This window comes from Ornithorhynchus anatinus, chromosome 19 (genome assembly GCF_004115215.2).
Source record: "Ornithorhynchus anatinus isolate Pmale09 chromosome 19, mOrnAna1.pri.v4, whole genome shotgun sequence".
In the NCBI taxonomy this organism is placed as follows: Eukaryota; Metazoa; Chordata; class Mammalia; order Monotremata; family Ornithorhynchidae; genus Ornithorhynchus; species Ornithorhynchus anatinus.
Window position 1 is genome coordinate 25616890 of NC_041746.1, and position 19593 is coordinate 25636482.

Genomic DNA, 19593 nt, shown 5'->3' on the forward strand with positions numbered 1-19593 from the left:
GGCAAAGCTGACTAACCACAGGTCCTTTAAAGGCTTATCACATCTTCTATCTTTTTTCTTTTTAATGAATGGATATATACGGAAGGATGAGGTGCAAAAGAGGCAGAGTAGAAAGCCCTTTAAGATTCTTGAGGGGGAAAAAACAAAACAAAACATGGCTCCTTTCTGCCATCATGAGCTCCCTGTGTGAGAGGACTGGATTTCTTTCTCAGCACAAATGTTTCTCCCTCAAAGACACTGAGAACTTGGTGGTTACCATACTGCACGCACATCAGAAATTATCTAAATACACTGGCAGTTTTCCCAAGGAAGTGGTGGTAGCCACATGGCTTGAGTCATTTCCCAACAGACTAGGCAGAGTTGTGGAGGACACAACATGGATCAAATGTATGCTGTGTTAGAGGAATACGAAAGCACAGCCATTTTGACTTATCTTTCTGTGGCATTGATGCCTTTACTGAAGGATGTCTGGGCATATCCAGTTATGGGTGCATTTGGCCAAGACACACCATAATTTGACAGCACTAGACTGTAAGCTTATCCTCTAGCCTGCAAGCTCATTGTGGGCAGGGAATGTGTCTGTTATATTGTACTCTCCCAAGTGCTCAGTACACAGTAAGTGCTCAATAAATACAATTAACTGACTGACAAGTGATCTCTCCTTTAGGAAAGCCCAGCTTCCTCTGACCACTGGTACCCTCCTCAGAAGCCTGCATGGGTACCCTGGTGTGGCCTAATGGAAAGAGCGTGGGCCTAGTCGTCAGAGAATCTGGATTCTAATCCTGGCTTCACTACTTGTCTGCTGTGTGACCTTGGACAAGTCACTTAACTTCTCTGCACCTGAGTTATCTCCAGTGTAAAATGTGTAAGACTGTAAGCCCCATGTATGAAATGGACTGTATCCATTCTGATTAGATTGCATCTACCCCAGCACTTAGTAGAGTGTCAGGCAAATAGTAAGCACCTAAATACATTTACCAAAAAAAAAGCTTCCTGTTTTAATGATTCTCAAGAAGGCAACCTAAAAAACAGGCATTAAGCTGAACAGAGGGGAGTATTTTAAGTCTAAACTGGCTTCTCTTTAATATCTGCTTCGGAGTCCTGTATTTCGATCCTAAACTGAAATTGCCTGCGATTCTTAACATCCTATTATCTTGTAGGAGTTTGCCAAGTAACAGGGTTGTAATTCATAATGACAGTATTCCTTCAGTGAACCCTCTACAGCACCACTATGATACATGTTCATAAAGTAAGTAAGATGGTTCTCAAGAGAGGTTGGACAGGCACCTACCTTTAACAAATAAAAATAGAATCATGCACATGCCTCAGAAAGCAAAGATACATTTTGAATATCTGCCAATGGATGCAAAAGAGGGTTTTTTGTTTGTTTGTTTCCATTTTTGCCCCCTCAAAATCAATCAGTCTGGAAGTTTTGAATGCTAACTCCATGAGAAAGTGAGGTCAACTCACCTCTCAGGTGCATCTTTTACATCAAGTCTCTACAAGCTATATTTAAAACATTTCTTGACTCTGGCACCTGGAATATAAACGCCTTTATTTTGGCAAGTGAAAGAAATGAAGTGAGGAGTTTCATGGTAGCAAACACTTGGATAGCACTGCAGGCCAGAGGATTTGAGTTGTGGACTCAATCCACATGAAAATAAGTTGAGGCACTGCGAGACCTCTGTTTTAGTAATACAGCTGACTGACTGACATCATTGCAAAAATCTGACATTTGCAACTACCGAGAAAAACTACTTTCTTTTTGCCCCCTTTCTGGTGGCTCGGGATTTTCCTATTTCTGGGTGCAGTCTACGAAACGGATTTATATTCTAGTCTATTTCATTCATAGGACCTGTCACTTTTTTTCCCCTTACCACTAGTAGCCTGGGCCAGAGAGGTATCGGTCAGTTTTGCCTCTAGACTTAAGTCTGTCCACTTGTAATGGGCAGGGAACATTTCTACCAACTCTCTTTTATTAGTACAGTGCTCTCTGCACACAGCAAGCAGCAATAAATACAACTGATTTTGCTTTCTGCAGAGTACAAACCACACAGAACATTCCTGTAAGGGCTTGGCTCTAAAAAACTTAACAAGAGACTCTCTTCTTCAGTGGCACTGTAAGTGTGGGCGAAGTGGTTAATTACTGATTAATGTCTTGATGAGGGAGGATGAAGATATAACTGTTCTTTCTCAACCTGCTTCACTTGAAGCAGTAATGTAAGTATCAGGAAGCTAAGGTCCGCGGAGCACTTGCGGTACTATCACCTTCTGTGACACTCCCCAAGGCCTCCGTTCAAATTCTGAATGAGAACAAAGCAACAGTAACAGCCGGGGAAAAGACAACTAAAACGGGGAACCTTTATTCATGTTGGCACGTGGTATTTTCTCTCTTGGCTTTTTCCCTTACATTTTCTTTTCCTACTCTCCCATGCCACTTGCATCCAGTTTTCCATCTGTGTCCAGTTTAGAGTGGCCTTCAATCCGGTATGACCCCAGGCAGTCTGCTTTTCAGCTGGTCTGCCCTCATCTGCTGTGGATATGGCACCATATGCCTTTATTTTGATTTTAAGTGCTCACCTCCCTCCACTTTGGAGCCTGCCACTGCCTTTTAAGGCTTGGAGGAGGAAACAGAGTTCACATGGTCTGGAAGGGGAATGCAATGTCTCTAGAGCAACTGGTGGAAATCACTAGACTACAATCAATCAACTGTATTGACTCAGTGCTTAATGTGCGCAAAGCACTGTACTATGCACTTGGATGAGCACAATATAAGCTCCTTCAGAGTAGAGATCGTGTTTACCAACACTATTGTACTCTCTCAAGCACTTAATACACAATGCCCTCTTCACAGTAAATGTTTTAATGAGTACCGCACTGATTGACGGCCAGAGTACTTGAAGAAACACTCTGGGTTCAGGCTGAGTCAGGTGGGCTTTTGCAAAAAGGCACTCACCTGACACCATCACCTCAGCCGCATGCTGGCAGACTGCCATCTGACCAATCATGGGTCTTGGGGGTTCAAGTTTTTTTTTTCCGAGAGCCACATCTGGCCACCCCGTCCACTTCAAGTCATGAAGACAGAGTTGTGAACAGCGCCTGGGCCATTTCGACAGCTCGATTCCAGAACTGGATTTCACACACGGCACTGGGGTGTCAGGCGGGGATCCTGGGGTCTGCCAGCCTTAGATCTGGCGGCCCACTCAAGTCCCAGAGTGACTCCACTTCTTCCCCTTGACCTGAACCTCAGCTTTCTGATCCAGCAAAGCGGCACTAACACCCTGTAAGGTACAATGGGCCATTTTCATAGGCAGTATCCAATCCTCTGACTGAGAGGAGAGAAGCAATCTGCTAATGAGGTCACCTGACCCAGTTCTCAAAGTCTGCCGTTGTGCAAAACCACCAAGTATTACCTTAACTATTAACCCCTTGGAGTCAACCATCCATATCCTTTTAGTAGCAGCCTCTTTTGGCGTTCCTTCTTTCTCCATTGCCATAACAATCAGGTTCGCAATCCCCAGAGCAGCCTGGAAACGAAGTGAAAACAGAGAGGTTTGGAAAACAAAAATGACAAGAAATTGCTCTTGACAGACTCTGAAGCGTGCAACTCCTCACTTTCTATTTTATCCCATTCTGTCTACAAAAGCCTACAAAGAAGGCTTAATTGCTCTTTCCACTCCCCCAGGGAACAGAAACAGAAATGTATATTTCTGGAACCATTTTTCCACCTTGGAATCAACCCCAAAGAGGACTACAGATTTGGTTTTCCTCTTTCTACTGTTTAGAAAAAGAAAAGACGATAGAATAAGCCAACAGCAGCTTTAAGGAGTAGAGGCTCTTTTGAGTGAAAGAGAAGTTCTGTATAATGAAGTTGTAAAAATAATACCCACCTCATTGGGCTACATAGAGGCCATTTCCTGAGCAAGGGATCCAGGAGATTAAGGCCAACAACAGGAAGAACAGATGAGATTCAGACAAGTTAGGTAGAAAGATCAGAGATTCTCATCTACTGGAGAGAATGCATATAGCCTGATGATTTGCATCTGCAAAAATGTCTGACTGAATGAGGGCAGCAATAGTATTTGGGCCGTGATATTCTTGCAAGATGAAACAATATTCAACTTTTTTAAATTTTGTAAAATTCTGTGAAATGCTCTCATATCTATGATGTTAAAAATAACACATCTTGACTTACACGAGTGCCATATTCCAGAGTTCTAATACTAGGAATTTATATTTTCCACTTAGCCGAATCCTAGAGCAATTCAGATAAGAGATTACAAAATTCAAATCTAAAAGTGTCCACCTTGTGTATGGCAAAGAAACCAAACAGGTAAGGGTTCGAATTCCTGTCTTAGATTTTCCTCTTTGGCTCAAAACCTGATTAGATATATTTCTGATTTGCTTCTCTTAAAAATGTCAATGAATGGAAAGGGAAAAAAAGATGAATGAAATATATTTGTTATTAATAAAGGCTAACAAGGGCAAAACAACTAGAATTTATTTGGCGATTTTAGCACTTTTAAATCCAGCTCCAGGAACACAGAGAAAAATTTATTTATTTCTAAAATTGTCATCAGCTACCATTTTTCTAGGTTATGGAATGAAATTTAGTCATATTACATTTTGGACCTAAAATGCCTTTCAGAAAATGTGTAGCCTCCAATACTTCTCCTCTTAGCCATTGATCCTATACTCCGTAATTCCCAAAAGAGCTTGGCAGCTTGCCCACAAAAAGTTCAGATTAAATGACATTCCAATTTTTTGTTAGGGAGTGGACTATTATTACTGGAGTCCAATTCTATGTCTTTAAAATGAACAAATTTCCTTTACGATAACCATAGACAGCATAATTGAGATTGATTGCCATTTCCAATGCCAATGTTTTCAAGTATTTTTATTCCTTTGTGTATGAATGACTGGCACATAGAATCATTATGAAAATAAATAACATAACCATCATCTTTATAACCAATAACAATACAGTGAGTCTCCTCAATTCAGATGAAATGTTTCTATTTAGCAATATATGTATATCAATAATATACATATGTATATATGTATGTAGACTTATACACACACACACAAACATGCACAATTTGGGGGAAAAAGTCTTGAATTTGACTTACTGAACAGGAAGCAAAAGAATAGAACTCCCTGTGTTGACACTGGAGGTTCCTGAAAGTTGATACCAGATTTAAAATTTGGGATGGGTTTTTCCTGTGGTTGGTTACACCATAGTAGAGAGAATGACTGAATGAGTCACTTGAATCCTGGTTAAAAATGATGGCAAACCTTCCCACTGAAATGAGGTGAGAAGCAGCACGGCCTAGTGGAAAGAACTCAGGTCTTGGAAGTCAGAGGACCTGGGATCTAATCCCAGCTCTGCTACTTGTCTGCTCGGTGACCATGGGCAGGTCACAACTTCTCTGTGTCAAAGTTTCCTATGCTGTAAAATGAGGAATCACTATCTATTCTCCCTCCCACTTAGACTGTGAGACTCATGAGGGCCAGGGACCGCATCCAGCCTGATTATTTTGTATTTAAGCCAGCGCTTAGATCAGGGCTTGACGCATTAAGTACCTTCACAAGTACCATAATTATTATTACGTTTTACACGAACTAGACCCAAGGAAAAGAAGTGTGATCTTTTCAAGTAAATAGGATGCTACAAGTCTGGCAGAACAACCTAAAAAAAAAGCAGTCCCCTGTTAAAGCTTATTAAATGCAATAGCCCGGCCAAAGCCAATCTGAACATGTGTGCCACGAGGAAGGGGCTGTGACATTCTTTGCCATAAACAAGGTGGACGTTTTCTGATTTGAATTTTGTAATCTCTCATCTGAATCGCTCTAGGATTTGGCCGAGCGGGAAATATAAATTCCAGTATTAGAACTCCGGAAAATGGCACTCATTTAAGTCGAGATGTGAGGAAGGGGTTCTCACACACCACACATAAGGCTTCGTAGTTACCCCTGCCTGCTGCCTCAGCTGTGAACAAAAAGAAAATTTACGTTCGGTCCCAAAGAGTGCATTCCCTTCCCTCAACCCCACACAATGGCTGGTCTGGTCAAAGATCTCGCTTATTTAAACTTCCAACTAATAGAAGCAATATTTGGTCATAGAAAAGCTAACGAATGAGTTACAGTGTGACGGCTACTCCAGATACCTCTCCAGCTCCTTGGAACAGTATCGTTTGATCAGACAGCTTGTTCCCTGTGATGCGCAGAGCTGCAAGGAGGCCTGCAACTGCCACAGAAGCGGTTCCTGAAATAGGAAATGGAGATTGGATTTCAAAGCATGAAGTGGCAACCCTTGGTTTACACATGCCTGGTCCCTAGAATCACTGGAACCAAGGGAGAGTAGTACTGGAAGTGAAGCCAATTTTTCCCAGGCAGGTAGACGTAACCATGTTCTATACACCAACCTGTACTACCCACAAAAGATTCCAATACTTCCTTGGAGAGAAATTATTCTGTAGCTGGAGAGGCTCAAAGAGTTTCCCAAATATTTCATTTGAGGCAGTAACTTAGTGGCCCACACTCCACTCTCCTGGTGGCCGGAGACCCTTCTCGGGCTTTGGGCAGGCATTGGGACTGCCTGTATTTCAAATTGCCAGACTGTGTCCCCCCCAAGGGTGCCATTTTTCACACACCACTCTAAGTCTTCCCTGTCAATTTCAGTTTGTGTAGTACCACAGGCCTGCTGATCCTCTACTGTGGCCCCCTAGGCAACCCAGTGAGAGGTGGGTTGGACTAGAGTTCTAATTTGTTTTGGGGCACCCTGGTCTTTTCATTTTACCAAAGTGCCTTGAGACCCAGGACAATGGGCCCGGTTTGGCTCCTGGATCCCAAATCCGCCCTCAAACAGACTGTTTGGGATCATCCTCAATTCTTCCAGGCTCCTAGGATTCCCAAGGATTCTCCAGTCCCAATCAATGACCAACATACCTGCGTCATGCAACGCTTCCCTCAGAGTGCCATGGCAACTGCTCTGGCCTGGCAACTCCAGTGACACTGCCAAGGCAGGTCTGCTGACCCAAAGCTAGTGCCACCCTCCCTCCCCGCATCATCACCCAGCAGAAATGGGGCTGCTGGATCGGCATTAATGGTTGAGGTCATAAACGGGGTCATCCTTTCACCCCATCTAGATTGTAAGCTCCTGGGGGCAGGCATCCTGTTTCTCAGCTGCTTTGTACTCTCCCAAGTGTTCAGCTCAGTGCTCCATGCAACACAGATAAAAATAATAATAATAATTATGGCTTACTATGGCTTACTATGTGCCAGGCACTTTACTGTGTGCTGGGGAAGATACAAACAAATTGGGTTGGACACAGCTACCCCTGACTGAGCAACTACCATAATTATTATTAAATTATCATTACATGCCAAATGTCTTTCTGGTTTGGCAACAAGTGCTAGAATTGTCCTGGACAGAACTGAGTCAAAAATCAACATTTCAGGCAAACGAAAAAGGAATCCTCTCAAAACTACATTCGCCTTGTGAACCCTCGGCCATGGGAACAGTTTGACGCTACCTCCGCTATTCCCATTTCTTAAATCAAAATCCTGGATGCAGTTTTCTGTCCCAGCAATCTTCCCATAAAATCCCATTTAAATGATGTTAAAAGACCTGTCTGTCTGTGTCACTGAGAACAAGCTACCTTTTCAGAACTGACAGTTCTCCAGCTTCTAAAATGAGGCTTGCAGTATTTCCAACTGATTTACCAGGAAGAATGGTGGTGGTTGAACACTGATTCTAGAGTTGCAGCTATGAAAATCTTGGCCAGATCCCATTAGAAACTTGGAACAAATGACACTGAAATCCATCTGGGATAGAAACCAACTGCGTTTTTCTCGCCATTCTGCAACTCTACCATTGAAAGCCTGGCTCAAAGCAAGAGTGGGACTTAACTATTTACATTTACAATACTTTGGCATGTAAATTTTGACAGATCATAGAGTGGGTTTCTCTCTTTGAATGTAATTTCAGAACTCAATCTTTTTCATGGCTTTTGTCAGAAATGAAGCCTAGAAGCTTCTTTGTATGTTTTTTCTATATTTAGTTGGTTGGTTTCCACCCTGAAGAAAAATTCTACTGTTTTCTAGGTCACTCTGCTAGAGATATGAGCCAAACTTAACTTTTTCTAACCTCTCTCTTACAATTTTTCTGGATAAAAGCAGATTAAAATCATCTCCAATAATCACATCGGGGTAGATGTGGAAAATCACACTGAGGTTTGAAGACTTTGTGAAGACCCTGAAGACCTAGTTATATCACTCTTCTAAGTCTGCTTTACTGGGAGAAAAAGGGTACAAAAATAAGACTGTAAACTCCTCCTCTATGATGTAGTTACCTTGTGGGCAGGGAATAGACCTTCAAACTCTGTTTACTGTACTCTCTCAAGTGCTTAGTTCAGTGCTCTGCAAACAGTAAGCATTCCAAAAGTACGACTGATTGATGGGTTTGGAAAATGACTGATGGATGAGGATGATGGCGATTCATGCCTAGAACAACTAACTCTAAGTTTCAAAGGGATTCAAAGTTCATAATTTTCTTTGGTTTCCCTTTAGTTGGTGACACTGATTTGCAAAATTAATCGATTAACTCTGGCATAGAAGAAACACATTTGGGGACTGCAACATTAGAAATAGATTTCCTGTATGTTAGTATGTTTGTTCCTCGACAGGATACGTGTGGGTTATTAAAAAACTGAATTATAATGGCCTAAACAAAAAAAATCCGGTGAAAAATCTGAAAACATTTCATGTTTACCTAGAATTTCACCAAGTTTGAAAACAATATTGACAATCAAGTAAAATAATTCAGGGAATAATTCCATGTTTTAAAATATTTATTCATTTGGCTAGGTTAACAAAATCAGAAATCAGGTAGGGATTTTAAAAACTTCTAGATTTGGAAATCTTGAGAAAAGAGGGCAAGTTAAATGGATGGAAAATAATGGACTCTCCCTGTTGCTGTCCCTACCTTGTCTACATGAACCATTTCGTGTCCTCATTCCTTATCAATGAGATGGAAATTTGGAGAGTTAAAAATGTCTAAGAAAGCCATTTTTATGAGTTGGTGGCACATGACATCAGAAGCTAACTGATGAGACACTTTCTTCCAATCCTGAATTTCTGATTTTGATCATTCCAGGCAATTTTGCAGTCAACTGAGAGCCTGATACACACATTCCATCTAGACACTTTCTCAAAGCCTCATGAGAAGAAGCTGTATAGACAGCACACATCCATAGAGGCCAGGCAACAATTCTTCCAATTCTTCCAACAAACCTTCTAATGGAGAATAAGGTAGTGGGAGGGTGGAGGGACATGGAAGACAGAGCCAGGATTGGTGGATGGCAGGCAGACAGAGGATAGAGAGGGCAGGGGAAGGGTACTCGCTGAACTGTTGCTGCCAAGGGTCTGTGGGAGCTTCAGGTGGGAGAATCAGGTTCATCCATAATAATGACAATAATCACAATCCAAAGGTACCAAATGGTTCAAATTTAAAAGTTTCGATAATACACAGAGAATGGGGTTTGGGTTTTTTTTGACTTTTGATTTTAAACAGGACATAAAAAGCTTTGCACTTTTGAATTCTGGTAAACTTAAAATTGCATGAAGAGCAGTGATTTCATTAAATATTAGTGTTTTACCATTTTTTTTCTAGCTAGGTACATTGGGCAGCTAGGATGCTGAAAGTATAATATATTTTTAAATAGACTACAACACAATATTTATGAATGATTTCAGCCCAAATGCAAACAGCTTTGTGATTCCCCATCATAGTAATATTTTTTAAGTTTAGTTTTCCTTAAATAAAACAATATATAATATTGTAAATTATCCATCTGTTCAAAGCACAACCAGTCCCTTAAAGGTCTAATGCAGAAAAGGTTATTTACATGGGTAGGTTGGGTGGGTTACAGAATTATTTTTATTGGCTTTAGCCTGCAGTTTCTCTGCCCATAACAGGGGAAAATATTACTTGTGTGGGTAAAATGGCAAGAGTAGAGGGTTACGGAGGTAAAATAGAAACATATGGGAAATGCATGGCAAAAAAGGCTTAGAAGAGGCATACACATACCATATAATGAATATTCTTAGTCTGGATGACTGTTTTAAACCTCTTTAGAGATGGAGAGAGCAGCCATATCAGCCAGTATAGGCTAGAGTTAGGAAATTCTCAACTATCCATGTCCCACATGGGACTCACAGGTCTAATTCCCATTTTACAGATGATGTAACTGAGACACGGAGAAATTAAGGCCCAAGGTCTCACAGCAGACAAGTGTCAGAGCCTGGATTAGAACCCAGGTCCTTCTGACTCCCAGGCCCATGCTCAGCCCACTGGGTTGTGCTGCTTCTACAATTGTTTGTGATTACATGGGAAAATGGTCTCTCCCTTGCCCCAGTCAGGAACTACTTTTCTCACAAGGAAACAAGCTTACGACAAGTTCAGAATAGACAAAAACGGATAAGAGAAGGAGCTCTTACACATCTGCCCAAAAAATGGACTACTAGCTGTAACAATAACATTAGTGGAAAAATTATGAGAAGAAACATTGGCCAATTTAAAGGATCTCAAAAAAGTGACTTAAATAACCCAAGAATAGAAATAAAACAAACCCTAGCTGGTCTATATGTTTCAGACCGATCAATAGTATTTATTGAGCACTTAGTCTGGGCAGAGCACCAAACTAATAATAATAATAATAATGTTGGTATTTGTTAAGCGCTTACTATGTGCCGAGCACTGTTCTAAGCACTGGGGTAGACACAGGGGAATCAGGTTGTCCCACGTGGGGCTCACAGTCTTAATCCCCATTTTACAGATGAGGGAACTGAGGCACAGAGAAGTTAAGTGACTTGCCCACAGTCACACAGCCGACAAGTGGCAGAGCTGGGATTCGAACTCATGAGCCCTGACTCCAAAGCCCATGCTCTTTCCACTGAGCCACGCTGCTTCTCCAAACTAAGCATTTGGAAGAGTACAGTGGAATTAGTAACCTTATTCTGGCCCTCAAGGAGAGGCAGATATTAAAATAAATTACAGGAAGGGAGAAACAAGAGAGTTTAAAGACATAAGTGCTACAGGGAAGATGGAAGAGGTTGAGGACGCAGTATTTAAGTGACGCAGAACTGCTGAAGCGATAGTACAGAGGGAAATAGGATGGGGAGAGGAGAGTAATCAGGGAAGGCCTCTTGGAGGAGATATGGTATCAGAATTTGCTTTGCAGATGGGGAGAGCAGAGATCTGCCCAATGTGAAGGAGGGAGGAGCAAGAGGATGTGAGCAAGAGGTCGAATGTGAGAGACGAACGTTCAGGACACATGCATTATGCCTGAAATGCTGGCCTAAACATCTTACTTAAAAGTAGGGGCACATTCCCATGCACGTATGTTCTAATACAGATGTGATAAATTGAACATAACTCCTGGTAACCTGGTCTGCTTCAAAACACTGCAGTGAGCAGAGTTAGGAGCTCCTCCACAGAAGACAGCTTCTTGGGGCAGTCTCGATTTAAGCAAAGACCTGAAAAAGCAGTACCCAGCACTTTCGGATACCACAGAACGTCTTGGAAGGAACGTCTTGTTCCTGTGGCCACTGACATTATAATGGCAAATTTAACTTTCTAGATTGCCTCCAACCTGATGTGGCATAAATAGATCACAGTCAGTTACCGCTAAATGCATTCCTGAGAGGATTAATGGGGCCAGATTGGTGTTTCTAGTCACTCCACTACTTCCCACTACTCTCAATCACAGCTCAAAATAAACACCTTCCTCCACTCCTTTCTCCAGCTCACAGGCACAACCTGGGACCCAAGTCTTGCTGGGAAAAATGATCTTTACTTCCCCCCGCACCACCTCAGTATTTGTTAAGCACTTACTATGTGCCAGGAACTGTACCGAGCACTGGCGTATATACAAGATAATTAGTTTGGACACAGTCCCTGCCCTACGTGGGGCTCACAGTTTTAATCCCCATTTTACAGATGAGGTAACTGAGGCACAGAGAAGCTAAGTGACTTGCCCAAGGTCACACAGCAGACAAGTGGCAGAGCTGGGATTAGAATACAGGTCCTCTGACTCTCAGGCCCATGCGCTACCCTTTAGGCCATGCTGCTTCTCAATTAATGCCGATTAACATGGCAACAATAACTAAGGGAATCTGAATTCTCCCATAGTTAGGCAATTTATATTTAGGTAAGGTATAGAACATCCCCAGGCGAGAACAAATATAAAGAATAGGGAACAAATATTGCACTCTCCCAAGTGCTTAGTATATTAAGTGCTCAATAAATACATTTTTTTAATGTGGGGGGGGGGAAAAACTGGGGCTAAATATAAAAAGGTATCAAACAAGCTCAAGTTATTTATCTCTAAAATGAGGATGAATAAATTGGGCACATTTTGCCCAAATGCTCTCAAAATGGAGAATTTTCTTACCTTGAATGTCATCATTAAAAGTACAATATTGATTGCGATACTTCTTCAGGAGACGGAATGCATTTGCATTAGCAAAATCCTCAAACTGTATGAGACAATTCATTCCATACCTAATGGGATAAAAGAATTACATATCACAAAAGGGAAGATCCTAAATTTTTTCAATAAAACAAGCCTCACAATACGTTTCTGGAAAAAATCTCAACTCTTTTCTCTACTTTTAAAAGTAAAGAGTGACATAATTGCTTAATAATTTACAAGCTATATGACTTCATTTATCATTGAAATTAAATTGATTTTTGGGATAGTGTTAATTCACCTTGAATCCCAAAATCTCTATGTGTTTGAGAAAAGTAGAAACATCAAATGCAATTTAACAATTGGAAACTGGTCAACAAGCCAGAAAGACATGGTAAGGTGGTTCTAAGTGGCAGAAGACATAGGAAAAATCATGTTACTCCCAATAATAATGATGAATGTGGCATTTGCCAAGCATTTATTGTGCACTAAGCACTGTACTTAGTGCTAGGTAGATACGAGATAATCAGATCAGAGTGTCCCTTTCCCAACCGAGGCTCATAGTCTAAGTAAGAGAGAAAACAGGTTTTGAAACCCATTATATAGATAAGGAAGTTTAGGCACAGAGAAGTTAAGTGACTTGTCCTAGGTCACACCATAGACCTAGGTCTATGTGACTTAAGTGACTTGTCCTAGGTCACACCTGGGCAGACCCAGGAGTAGAACCCAGGCCCTCTGCCTCCCAGGTCCAGGCTCTTTCCACTAGAACACGATGCTTTACTAGATAATGAGAAGACTGGGTAACTAGAGATGAAAACTAAGCTATATTTACAGAATAACTGGCCAAAGGCAAGAAGTTTGAGGAAACAAAATAATGGCTTTCAAAACGAGAAAGTCAGTTCACAAAATGAATTGAGAGCAGGTGGAACTGTTTGAAGATGGAAATGATCTTAATGAGCATCTGCAAATAGGAGAAGAAATAGTCACTAAAGAGGAAAAAGAAAGAGACATTAAATTGTGCTTAAGGTGACTCCCCTCCCCATAGAAATACTTCTGACTTGGACAAATTTGGGGAGAGGAAACTGAAAAAAAGCCACAAAAGTATTTCAGGAAAAGGCTTTGTGGGTGGCAGAATGGAGCCATTAGAAGTGTTGAAGAATGTGTTCTGAGGCATTCAGCAATTCTCTTACTGATTTTCTATACACCTCATTGCCGATATCTGCAAATATAAGTTTAGTTTAACATGGCTTTTTCATCTCCTGGCAATCTGGACTTCCAACTGTAAGTTTTCTTTAAATATTGAAATCAGGATCTATGATGAGAATTGCATGTGTCTAATTGAGGGCAGTGCTTGGCCTGACACAGATGACAGTATGTTGAATAGAAGAGATGGAAAAAATATACTGGGCAGCAACCAATAGGGGAAACACACACAAACATACACACAGTTATTATTAACACATTTGCCCTGAGGAAATTCTAATTTCACAACCATATTGAAGTTTTTAACTAAAACTGAGACACGGGATTGCCAGACAAAGGTAATCTCTGACAAAAATCTCCTTTCAGAACATGTAAACTCATTATGGGCAGGGAACGTGTCTGCTAATTCTGTTGAGCGTAGTAATGATAATGATAGTATTTGTTAAGTGCTTACTATGTGCCAAACACTGTTACTCTCCCAAATGTTTAGAACAGTGCTCTTCACATAAGCGCTCAAATACCATTGATCGAATGAAGTTAGAGATTTCATAATGACATACATACACATAAAAAAAGAATCCTGGCTGTCCCTGCTTCACTATGGCACATCAAAATTGAATCCAAGTGCAAAGATAACTAAACTTGTTCCTTAAAAATCCCTAATTTACTATGTGGCATACATTTGTGTACTTCTGAGAGGACAATGTGTTAGCCACAAGACTAACTGCTAATGAGTTAAGCATTCTGGGATATGGGAGCAATTAAAAGCGAAGAATCTATTGAATCAAATTCTTCATTCTCTATTTAGCAATTTGCTTTTGCTTTGGGCCGTGATTTATCTTTCCTTCCTTCCTGTCCAGTTCTTATTAAGCAATCATCAGAAATTCAACTAAGCCATATCCAGTTAGTCTGGGTGCATCTTATATGTTTTTGGCAGCCTTGGTCATTTAAATGTTGAAGACTGGGCACAAAGAGCCAAATTTAATGGTCAAGGTGGTTAAGGTAGCTTTGGTCCAATGTGATATGATTGTGATGCATGTGAAGGCCCCCAAAAAACCTTATTTTCATGGGCAAATCATTTGAACAGTGCTTAAACCTGCTGTGCTGCTTTCATTACATTGAAGGCCTAACTTTGTACAGAAATTTTCATCAAATGGCAAGAACAACACTTTTTTTCCCTAAATATATGTCCCATTAAAACCAGTGGAGACTTGTCTTAAAAGGCATGAAAACACAACTAACATCTTCAAAGACCATTCTTAGTGAATACCAGTTTCTGATAAAGTTATTCTTGGTAATCCTTCCATGATACAGTTCAACATTAGAAAACGTAACAACGTTTGGGCACATTCAATTATTTTTGGAAATAGATTACTAAAAAATCCCAAAATAATAAAAATACTTTCTCCAGTTCTAAGTAAACTAAGTAACTCAGGCCATGACAGTAATCCAACTGGAAGGTGATAAAAGCTTGCACTAGGGTAACAGCAGTAGAAATGGGGAAGAAGAGGTAGAGGTATGAATTACTAAAAAGGAAAATCAGCAGAAATTGTTGCCGGTGTGGATATGGAGGGTGAATGAAAAATCACCCAAGATGTTTCAAATCTGGGTTGTGATCATGGAGACAAAGATTCTAGCATATTTGCTGGTACTGATGCAAATGGATGAGGAGAGGCCCTTTGCTATATTTTTGCACGTTAAGTCTGAGTTGGTAATGAGATAGCCAAAGGGCGATAGGTCATTAGGTCTTAAAGGGCAGGGCATGTGTCATTTAGTTCTAATATACTCCATATAGATCCCAGTACAGTGCTTTGAACACAGTAGCTGCTATCGATATATACACCTTTCAATAAAGAAAATAGTACTGCTACTCAGAAAAGATAATCATATAATTTACATAGACACCTACCCATAAATTTTAATGTTTCTTGAAGTTTTCACTGAATTTAGTGACACTTAGATGGGAATGTTCCAGTCATATGACTTTCTGCTGTCATTTCCTTCTGATATGACTGTCCTGATATTTCAACATGCAGGACAATATAAGCACAATGTAACTCCTTTTTAAACATAATATAGATAACATTCTAGCTGCATTCTAGCTACTGACTATTTACCATAAACTCAGTTTTCAGAAGGGGAATTTGCAGCCGGCAATACAGAGCTGTTACACTAATGTAAAACAGCTCATCATTTCCAATAAAATGAAGAAAAAGACTGTTATGCAGAATTCTGATTCTGTTTTCATAGAAAGGGAAAACTAGTTAAGCTAGAAGCAGGCTTCTATTTGAGTTAGCTTGGCATTTAAATCCTGTCACTCTTATTCCATGTGTGCACAAAGGCATACCCCACAGAAGACTGAAAAGTTGTGGATTTCACCTGGTCTAAATCATGCTAATGACAGCAGCCTAGTTAGCCAGCTAGCAATAGGGTACTTGGCTATTTGGCCTTTTGGCAACAAACCAGCCTCCAAAAGCTAGACAGACTGTGTGCTCCTGCAGGGAGATTTCTTTGTCGGGATATTGCCTCTAAGGCAGCCTCCAGTTTGGACTTCAAACTAACCATTTGACAGATTGGGAGGAAGGAGAAGGAAAGGCAATGAAAGCAAGCTTGGCATTGTGTAAACAGCACAGGACTGGGTGTCTAGAAAACTGGGTTCTAACCCTGACTCCTCCCCTTGCCCGCTGTATAACCTTAGGCAAGTCACTTCACTGCTCTGTGTTTCAATTTCCTTATCCGTAAAATGGGGTTTCAATACCTGTTCTCCCTTCCCCATAACAATGAGCCCCAAGAGAGACAGGGACTATGTCCAATCTGATTATCTATTCCAATGTATAGACAGTGCTTGGCACACAGAAAGCCCTTAACAAATACCACGATTATTTCTATTGCACTGTTACTATAATAATCATCATTACTATTATTGCCAGGGGTCCTGAGCACTCAGAGAAGTGAAAAAAAAATCATCCTTCAAACATCCATTGCCCTATCATCCCCCTAGTCTCCCCCATCCCAAATTAATCAAGCTTGGCACAGTGATAACATTTTAAGACAATAAACTACATTTCATTTCCTCCATTCTTCTTCTGAAATAATTTTGAAATAAAGTGAAACAACGTTGCCCACCTATGCATGGATAGAAGGTACATATTTAACTGAACAGCTCTATTTGGAACTTAAGGAGAAGAGCAAAAAACCTACCATGTCAAATTAAAGCGGACAGCGAATGGTATTTTATAGGCAAGCAGAAGAAAACTACTCAGAGTTTGGGCAGAATGCCCCACTTCTCATAAAACTGGCTAGAACACCTATTAATGACCCAGAGGCGTTCAGGCGCCCGCCCTCAAGCACGGGTCCTGTTGCATTCTCTGGCTTCCACTGAATCTTTTTTTTTTCTTTTTGGTACTTCTGTTTTCCCAATTATAATTCTGTATTATGGATGGTTGTCCCTTTGGGAAAGCACAAGGACTCATGAAATGATGCCTGCATCTGGAGGAGGAGTTCTGTGACAGTAAATGCTTCGGTTCCCATCTGTTTTTACCTTCACATCCCTGCAGGTTGTGACCTCTGTAAGAGTTTTTAACTCTTCCTGCCACGCTCATCACCCTCTGCCTAAAACGTTTTTCTCTTCCTCTCGGCCAGGTAACCACCTGCTTCAGTTAATATTCCTCTATGAGACTCTTCTTTCTAGAAAAAATACAACGATGATCTAACAGGGAGGCCGGAAGCAATCCGGAAGCTAGCGTCTCATACGAAGAGTCACTCTTGGGATGCTCTCTGCTCTGCCATGGTTTTTAGGGTAGCAGTACCCTATTTAGGGAGCAGTATTATCCAAAATGCTTAGAACAGTGCTCTGCACATAGTAAGCATTCAGTAAACACCACTGAACAATTGGCTGAACTACAGTTCAGGACAGAAGGGCAGTTTACTGCTGCCCAAGTAACTGATAAGCAGTGGTTCACCTTAAACCAAGACAAGGGGATGACTGATGAGAGAAGCTGAGAAGCAGTTTAGCCTAGTGGACAGAACACAGACCTGGGAGTTAAAAGGACCTGGGTTCTAATCCAGACTTGGCTACATGTCTGCTGTGTGACCTCGGGTACGTAAATCAGTGAAATTCTCTGTACTTCACTTACCTCTTCTGTAAGTTTCCATCTGATTAGCTTGTATCTACCCAATGGTTAGTACAGTCCCCGCCCATAGGAACCACTTAATAAATACCATAAAAAGATAGATGATGAGTTCTCAAATGTGTTTTCAGTTCTAGAATTTTAGAAAATACAGAAAACCAAAACATCTTCTGGGTCTCTAAATCACCTGCAGAAAATCATAACAATAACAATAATAAAAAACTGTTTTTATAATACGCTTTTATCATTTCCAAAGCACTTTCACATCAGTGATCTCCTCTTGTCCTCGCAACAACACTGTGAAGTAGGGAGAGGCAGGTATAATTATCTCCATTTTACAGATGAGAAAATGGGGGGGGCGGGGCAGAGAGGCTATGGGACTTGCCCAAAATCCCACAGCGGTCCAAGGTTTCCCGACTCCCTTGCCCTTTCCGGTGGACCGAGCATAATCACCTAGGAAAACTGCGGAGGAACTAACTTGCCATACAATGAAATATAGAGTAAAAATCTGGATAGAGATACATTGGCAAAGACATAGTTTAAAGCACATTTTCAAAAATAAGAATTAGATTACGAGCTCTCTCTAGAAAATATGCTTTAAAGTGGAAAGCCAAAAAACTATTCTTTCCTTAATTAACTTCATGCCTGAGAAAGCTGACAGACATTTTATACTTTTCCATAAAGTTTAAATAGATATTCAAATTCAATAAAATTATCCACTTTTAACGTTAATGTTTTTACCAGGAGTCATCATAAGAAATTAAATAGCTTCTCTCACTTTCATTACAGTAACAGGAGCTTCTTGGAAAACCCGGGGAGGAGTGACTGACCGTCTGGATCAAACATGGAAAACCTCTCACTAGGACTGTGCAAACCCCCTGTTGCCTGGGGTCACACCCCTGGGGTCGGTAGTGTTTAGTGTCATATGTTTACACCTGTCCAAACAGAGCTTCAATTTGGTATATAAATTTTCCCTGCGAATGGAAACAAGGATTAAGATTGTTTGGAAAATGATTGCAGAACGACCTCTCAGCCTCTTTTGGGCCAATCTTAATCTTGAGCAAACTTTAAAGTGGGAGAGTGATCCATGAGACAGCCAAGGGTAAATCGGGATGGAGCAGCAGATGCCCGTGGCTTCCTAAGGGTTGAGGGCAGGGAATGTGTCTGGTGGTTATTTTACTGTACTCTCCCGAGCATTTAGTACAGTGCTTCGCACACAGTAAGCGCTCAATAAATACAATTGAATGAATGAAGTGAGCCCATCACAATCTCTCAGTTAAATAGCCTCATCGTCCTCTCCTAGACAAGGTAAGAGCGATCCAACCCCTGGTGAATTCTTGTTCTCAGAACCCAGTTCCTCCTAAGGGGAAGCCCTTTGGTTACAGAACCAGGCTTGGTGACCTAAGTGCAGGTAATCGTAGTAATCTATTTTTTAAACCCTTACTGTGTGTAGAGCACTAGGAGAAAACAAACAGGTGGGAACAGATTGCTCTCATCTGGTCTCCTGCGGTGTTCACAGTCTATGCAAGGGCTGGAGTCCTTTTATATACTTGGTCTCATTAGCCTAAAGTGTTGATTAACTGCTAATCTTGCGGAAGCACCCTTCTAAGAGCTGAGATATGCTGCCTGTCCCACAGGGGCTGGTTTGAAAAAAGAGGAGGAGGATAGTAGCTAAACACTGGGCAATTGCAGAGCGCCTTAAACCTGGTCATCAGAAAAAGGCCAGGCCCAAACTGTGGGTAGAAGTAGCATTATCCCAGGCTAGAGGTCCCGGGGATGACTGAGGA

The 19593-nt window shown here is 41.1% G+C and overlaps 1 protein-coding gene across 1 annotated transcript in view; it reads right to left on the reverse strand.

Annotated features, from left to right (window-relative positions):
* Window positions 1-19593, reverse strand: part of ME1 (malic enzyme 1) — a 154265-nt gene that overhangs the window by 13911 nt on the left and 120761 nt on the right. Inside the window, exons 7-9 of the mRNA XM_029047350.2 lie at window positions 12456-12565; window positions 6168-6265; window positions 3414-3527 (exon numbers count right to left, since the gene is read on the reverse strand). Coding sequence (XP_028903183.1) covers window positions 3414-3527; window positions 6168-6265; window positions 12456-12565 — 322 coding nt within the window. The remainder of the gene's footprint in view (window positions 1-3413; window positions 3528-6167; window positions 6266-12455; window positions 12566-19593) is intronic.